This window comes from Sardina pilchardus, chromosome 1 (assembly GCF_963854185.1).
Source record: "Sardina pilchardus chromosome 1, fSarPil1.1, whole genome shotgun sequence".
Lineage (NCBI taxonomy): Eukaryota > Metazoa > Chordata > Actinopteri > Clupeiformes > Clupeidae > Sardina > Sardina pilchardus.
Genome location: NC_084994.1, coordinates 35,082,494 through 35,089,993, shown reverse-complemented (window position 1 = coordinate 35,089,993; position 7,500 = coordinate 35,082,494). Strand labels below are relative to the sequence as shown.

The 7,500-nt window shown below is 47.7% G+C and overlaps 1 protein-coding gene across 1 annotated transcript in view; it reads right to left on the bottom strand.

The window, feature by feature from the left end:
* nt5c2b (5'-nucleotidase, cytosolic IIb) overlaps positions 1–7,500 on the bottom strand; it is a 34,088-nt gene that overhangs the window by 20,970 nt on the left and 5,618 nt on the right. The window contains exon 3 of the mRNA XM_062543221.1: positions 4,719–4,792. Within this exon, the coding sequence (XP_062399205.1) occupies positions 4,719–4,792 (74 nt within the window). The remainder of the gene's footprint in view (positions 1–4,718; positions 4,793–7,500) is intronic.

Sequence of the window (7,500 nt, the reverse complement as noted above, 5' to 3'; positions counted from 1 at the left end):
ACGCGAATGATGTTTGCTTGTACACGGCAGTGTGTTGACTTTGTTAACAAGTCGTTGCAACATCGACGTGGATTGTATTTGATACCCAATTATTTTTGATATCCAAGAGCCAGCTGCTAGGCGACTGTAATAGTTAACATGTGTGTGTGGACATGCACACGCAGGCACACACACGCACGCACCCACACACAGACACACACACACACACACACACACACACACACACGCACACAGTCACACACACACACGCACACACACACACACACACACACACACACACACACACACACACACATACACTCTCACACACATACACACACACACACACACACACACACACACACATACACACAAACACACACACACACACACACACACACACACACACACACACACACACACACACACACACACACACACACACACACACACACACTTTTCCTTTACATCTGAGTTCCAGCCAGCAGCAGCAGCACTCCGGCCTGTCCCCCTTTCAAAAACCCTGACTTGTTCCAGGTTAAAAATATAGCTCGCCCATGTAGCCGCAAACGGCCAAGGCATTCCAGAGTGGCGGGGGGCAATAAACCTTTCTTCTCCTCCGCTGAACGATGGGGATATCTGACGCGGAGCCCACCGCCCATCACCCATCACCCACACATCAAACCCTTGCGTCCGAGGCTGGACGGTCCAGTCCAGTCCGACCGACCGACACACAACTGCTGTTATTTTTATGGGCAGCGCGTTGGGTGTGAGGCAGGGAAAGCGGACGAGAGGTTACAGACGGTGCCTGCTGCCTGCCACGCCGCGCGGACTCCGCGCCACTTATCAAGCCTGCCAATCCCCGATGGTTTACGGCTCCCACGGCCCGCCGTGGTCGTTATTCACTCAGCTAGGGGGACTGACGGACGCTCCAGGCATCGTCGACGACGAGGACGCTGCCGAAGGGGGGGGGGGTTTGTGTCGTCTGTTACTGACTTCAGGGCCTTCTTCTTTTGGAGTTGACCTACTTGTTAACAGATAATCATATTTCCCACAGAAAAAGAAAAAAAAAACCCAGCATAGATATGTTTTTTGCCTCCGTGTTGAAAGGTGTCGATGTCAAGTCAGGACTGCCGCGCGGCAAGAGCCAAGAATTTACTGCCGACGGGGGTAGCGAGAAAGTGGGGCGTCGTGGAAAGATCTAGACTGTGGCGGAGAGACACGTTAAAACCCATATGGCTACAGACTCCCTATTAGCGTGCTGTTACTGCTACTCACATACCACTACCACAAAGATCACATACACATACAGTACTTAAGTCTGTTCAAGATTAACGTAGCACAGACTTAAGTTTATGATCTTGCAGTCCCTACTGAGGGGGGGGACTGTAGGTAGGTGTTATTGCGATCAGGGCCCAAAATGTAGGCCTTTGGTCCCGGTGGAGACGATGGGGGGGGAGACCCATGAGACACCACCTGGGTCTGCCTGTGCGTTTGTAAAAGTCTTTCTCAGTAGAAGGTTGTTGGCCAAGACTTCAAGGGATGACAGAAATACCCAGAACGGGAGTCGGAAAATGGAACAGATTATCTTAACGTTTTTTCTCCTGGCAAGCGTTCCTTTTTTTTTTTTTTTTTTTGCGGAGGGGGAAAACAAAGCAATAACTTAAATGTAGAAATGAAAAGCAGCGGGGGTGGACGGCGCTCTCCGATGGGATTCTTCCCTGACGTTTGACCACCCCGGACTAGGCAGTGAAGGTTCGGAATGTGCGATGGAAGTCCCTGCATTCTAGTGTGCTGCTGCTGTCTTTGAACTGAACTTGAAGGAATTCCCTTGACGACTCGTTACATTTTCCACTGGGTTCGGACTGTAAATGGTTGTGGTGGTGGCGGTGGTGTACGTGTGTGTGTGTGTGTGTGTGTGTGTGTGTCTGTGTGTGTGTGGTGAGGGGGGGGGGGTATTTACATGTTTCAAGCTGACACTCATCTTTGACACACATTGGAGCCCCAGTGAAAACAGATGTGCTCAGGTTTCCATGGTGATTTACTGGCGAGGCCGGCCCGGCAGCACTGTTTGTGTGTGACAGCGACGCTCTGTCAGCGCCAGAGCACCGCACGGACCAGGGCCAAGGATCGTGACCCCGCGACCTCTCCCTGGGAAAACACCCCACTTGACCCCATTCGGTCGGAAACACGTGAGAACGACTGAACGAGAACACGAGAACGTCCCTGACAACAAGCCTGTTTGCCCCCACGCCCCTGCAGAGGCCTCAGTGCAAATAATACTCAGACTGAACTTCGCCTGAAGCACGTTATCATATCGAAGCGTCATGTAAGATTTATATAACGTTAACGACAATGGGAACAAGGGCTGCAACTAAAGATCATTGTCATAGTCGATTAAACTGTCGACTATTTTCTCGATTAATTCATTAGAAAGTTGGTGAAATGAATGTTGAACAGTGTTTCAAAAAACCCAACATCATATCCTCAAATACCTTGTCACACTAGACACAAGATATTTAGCTTACTGTCATAGGAGTAAGTAAAGCTTAATATATCCAGGTTTAAAAGGCTGCAACGTTAACGAGCGTTAACGTATTTTCCTTAAAAACGGACAAAAAAAACTATTAAAAGATTACCAACATAGTTCTTTAACAGATGACAATGAATCGATTAATCGATTAATTGCTGCCCTCCTAACAGGACCACAGAGACTGGGGGGAACTGTCAGCATTAAAACAGTAGTTTGCAACAAGTCAACCGACACTACTTCCTCTACAGCTGCTTCAAATCATCAACTTACATCATTAATATCTATCTAGAGAAAACATGATCGTCATCTGAGGATTGAGATTGGAGACTGGTTACTATTAAGCCACTCATCCATCTCTCCTCTCACCATTCATAATAACAATAGCCTCAACACTGGAAGGCCAGCAATGGCCACCCCATATGGAGGTGAATGTGGTGGCAACAAGGCAACACTGCCAAGCCCCTTCACCCCCGTCACTCTGACACGGACGCAAAACACCAACCGCCCCACCCACCGCCACCGCCACCGCCCCCACACACCTCCGTCACCTCACTGGAACTCTGCTGTGGCCTCAGGGAGTGTGTGTGTGAGTGTGTGTGTGTGGTTGTGGTGGCAGGCTGGACTCCAGCCCTGAGGGCACTAAAAGTGAGGGCCTGCGGTTGCAACCCGAGCACGGTGTGAGACAACGTGATAGCTCGTTCTCCTGTAAACATTAGCGCTCGGTAACGGGGCCTGGCATACCCGCCCGGGGTGATGTCAACAGCTGAGCGCCCACAGAATCTATGCCCCCCTGGATGCCCACTACCTGCTCCAGGACCCAGAGTGTGTGTGTGAGTGTGTGTGTGAGTGAGTGAGTAAGTGAGCGAGTGAGTGTTTGTGTGTGTGTGTGTGTGTGTGTGTGTGTGTCTGTGAGTGTGCATATGCGTGTGTGTGTGGATGTGTGGGTGTCTGGGGAGGTGTAGGGTGTGTGTACACGCCATCTCAGTGGACACACATCAATATTTGTCGTGTCACTTGGGTGACCCGTGTCCTCAGAAGTTGGCATAGCGAGAACCCCATTTAGCAGAAAGGCTCCCTCCCCGGCCAGGTCCTGTTGACCAACCCAGTCTCGCTAAACGCTCCGAGAGGGCGAGAGAGAGAGAGAGAGCTGTTAGATGAGTGGACTCTGCTCATATACTCAACGACCGAGAGGAAACGGATCCCCTTCTGTGTGAGTGTGTGTGTGTGTGTGTGTGTGTCCGAATCCCCTTCTCCGCTCTCCGGTTACGATGACCTAAATGATGCACGGGGGCCATCGCCGCCGCCGCCGCTGCCGTCGCAACAGCACAAGTAGAGATGAATGAGGTAGGCTGAACACTCTCCGTGACAAAAAACTAGTGCTTCAGCAAGCACTCAGAAATGTAGGACAGTAATCCCTCTCTTGGAGACACAGCACTCCTGAAGCACTCTTCACAGAACACCACTTCACGTTAGAGAGAAGGAGAGGAAGAGAGAGAGAGAGAGAGAGAGAGAGAGAGAGAGAGAGAGAGAGAGAGAGAAAGGCCAGTTTTCATGTGAAGTGTTACTGTGCTATATTCCAGGACTTTTCTTTTCTTTTATCTAGCTGGAACGTGGATATCTGGACTTGGGAGGACAGTCCCTCCCCCGTTTCCCTAGAACTCTATATTTGCCCACATATCTTGAGTGTTTGTGAGGCCCTCAAACTGTCTACAGAGGAGAAGCCGTCTCGGTATGAATACTTGAGTCAGTGTAAAGGAGGAGAGTTAAAAAAAAAAATGTTTACAAAGTTTTTTTTTTTTGTATTATGCCTTCTTCAGGGGCATATTTACAAATATGATGAGGAATATACACAATATGAATGGGCATTTCTAATGCCTCATTAGGACAAATCAGCATAATAAAGAAATCATAAAAGTTGTTTGCTCTCCTTTTTTCTTTTCTTTCCAAACTTTCCCCATTGACACCCAAGGAGCACCCAAATCACATGATATCCCATAAATAATATTATATCTAAACGTTTCAGGATAGAGCATGTCTACAAACGAAGTCAATATCTCTGGGGATGCAGACCAATCAAACAGCTGCTTACTCTAGTGGGACAAATCAATTTAACAGACAAGGTTATAGAACCACGGCCAGCTGTAGAGAAAGAGGTGACAGAGGTTGTCGTGTTGTTGTTTGAGGTGTTGATCCTTATCTTGCTTACCTGCCAAAGTGTAGTCCATATCAAAGCCAAAACATTTGATCTTCTCCATGGCCAGACTTCTGTTTACAAACACCCTGCGGATAGGAGAGGGACAGAACAACATGATAAGAATATGACAAAACTAGAAAAGCAATCAGAGAGCGCAGACCTCCGCCAAGGAAAAAACATAACCGCCTCCTGAATCCAGGCGGTGAAACAGATGACTCTCAAAATGTAATAGTTTCTTCCTTGGGTGATTTCAGACCTTCACTGAAAATTTCCTCAAAATACATCCATAACTTTTTGAGTTATCTTGCGAACAGACAAACAAACAAACAATCCCCAATGAAAGCATAACCTCCTAGGCGGAGGTAACAAATACCAAACACCAATACCATAATACCACATTATGTTTTGCAACTAGTAATTCCATGTTTTGTGTAAAATGTACATGAGGACAACCATAATATTTATACATTTGCTACATTAGTGACAGAAATGACTGGAGTGAGGAATGTTATGTCAAAACGTCAAAGAATTTAAAAAAATGGTAACTATGGAAAGGTTTAACAAACCTCAGCATTCACAAACATGTCTGCCTCATGGCCTCATTTGGTAGCAAGGCAAGTTAAGTAAACACTCATACCACATCGGAGCAAGATAGGAAGACTCATCGCATCCACTGAAGCTTCCAAAGACAGTTGGGACAGGGCAGATTAACCATCCAGCCTTTGATGTTTGTTTGCTTTTTTAAAAAAAACACCAAGCTAGCTTGGAGCTAGCGCTCCCTTGACAATTTTTTTTGCCTTTGGGTTCCACGGCAAAGCACACATCTGTCTTCTCAGATTAACCTGACAATTACCTCCGCACACACTGTTCTCAGAAGCCACTGAGGCATTCTGGGAAAATCATTCACCTCTCCGGCAGCTCAGGCTGCATGCTAAGAGGGACCCACATTATTCAGGCGGACTGACATGCTCTATCTTCGGCCCTAGCTATTGGCAGACCTGCCCCCCACCCCTCTGCCAGGGAACTAACAGGCATGGGGCATACAGTGGACTTGAGAGAAGAGGAGAGGAGACACAACAGAGTATTTACTGGATGGCTGGGAGTTAGTCCATCATCCATACTCTGGATTCTAGAAAAATGACTAATATTGATGTTGTGAGGACTTTGTTTACCTTTTGATACCCTGTCAATAGTACATTTATCAATCAATGGGCAAACTAGCAATTCAGTGAAAAAAAACTCCAGCCTCAAAACCAGCCTCTAAACCAACACAAACATTTCAACTAGAGTAAAACATTGAACCCAAACTCTTAATTGAGGGCCATTAAACAACTAAGCCTAGACAGTTACAATAAGTCACCAACTTAAACACAACCGGGCAGAAACAAGTTCACCACAACAAACAACCAACCAACCAACGCCCCCTCCACCCCCAACAACCCCAACACCCCACCCCCCTCCTCCACCCCACGACCCCCACCTCGGGTGCAGCACTCTGACCTACCTTGTCGCCGGCCCGTACTGGACAAGTTCCCATTTTGCATTCTGCCAACCGCTAAGCTTGTGAGGCATACTGAGGCTCTAACCATACTGAAGCCAGCGGCCCCCTGCACCACAGGGTCTACCTGTGGGCACCCTATACACAGCGGCCGTGGCAGCAGTGGCTGGCTAGCTGGGGGGGGGGGGGGCATAGACCTGACCCCGGAACAAAAGCCCTCCCCCTTTATTTTTACTTTGCTTCCTTGCCATTCAGTTTCTGGCTTGTTGCAAAAATGATTGTGCACAATTCCGTGGCATTCTCTGTTGTTGTCCGTTTGTCTGTGTGCATGCGTGTGTGTGTGTGTGTGTGTGTGTGTGTGTGTGTGTGTGTGTGTGTGTGTGTGTGTGTGTGTGTGTGTGTGTGTGTGTGTGTGTGTGTGTGTGTGTGTGTGTGTGTGTGTGTGTGTGTGTGTGTGTGTGTGTTTGTGTAGGGGGAGGAGGGGTTGTTTTTGGGGTGTGTGTTGGGGGCGGGGGTGGGTTGGGGGGTTGTTTACTTGGCCTCAAAGATATCCAGAACAATCAAGACTCAGACAGTAAACAGTAAACAAATGACATAACAAGGTTACTGATACACATGTGCCACCTATTACCTATCCGTTCACAGCACACAGCACTGTCCCCACAAACATTCTGCTCAATATATATATATATATATATATGTATTTTGAACAAATATAATAGAATAAATCTCCCAGATTCACATTAAAATCTCAAACTCTCATAAAAATAGGAACGCTCAAAATTTCAATGAATGCCTTTTGAGGGAAAAAAACATTCCAAGGATTTGGCAGGATAAGCCCTGGCACACGGTTACGCAACCAGTCTCCCATGACTTAGTATGGATATGATGCACTAGAGAATATTAATATGTCCGAATATTAATATTAAAATGGTTTCGGCCTATATCTTTTTTTTGTACACGAACATCATCAGCGCGTGCATGTAAACAAATATGACATTTGAGCCCGAGTGACAGGGCAGGGCAGGGCAGGGTGCATTGTCAAGGGCGGGCGGGAGAACTGGTCTCGCTTTTGCAGGGAGGTTCTGGAGCTCCGGGCTGGTGAATGACTAAAACATTTTCCAATCTGTTCACCATCAACAGCAGAGCCATCCGCACCCCCCCCACCACAGCCACCACCACCACCACTATCATACCCCTGCTCCATGGTAGGGCATTGGGGGTGTGTTGATACAGTGAATGGCAGGACACACACACACATACAAACACACACACACACTAACACACACACACACT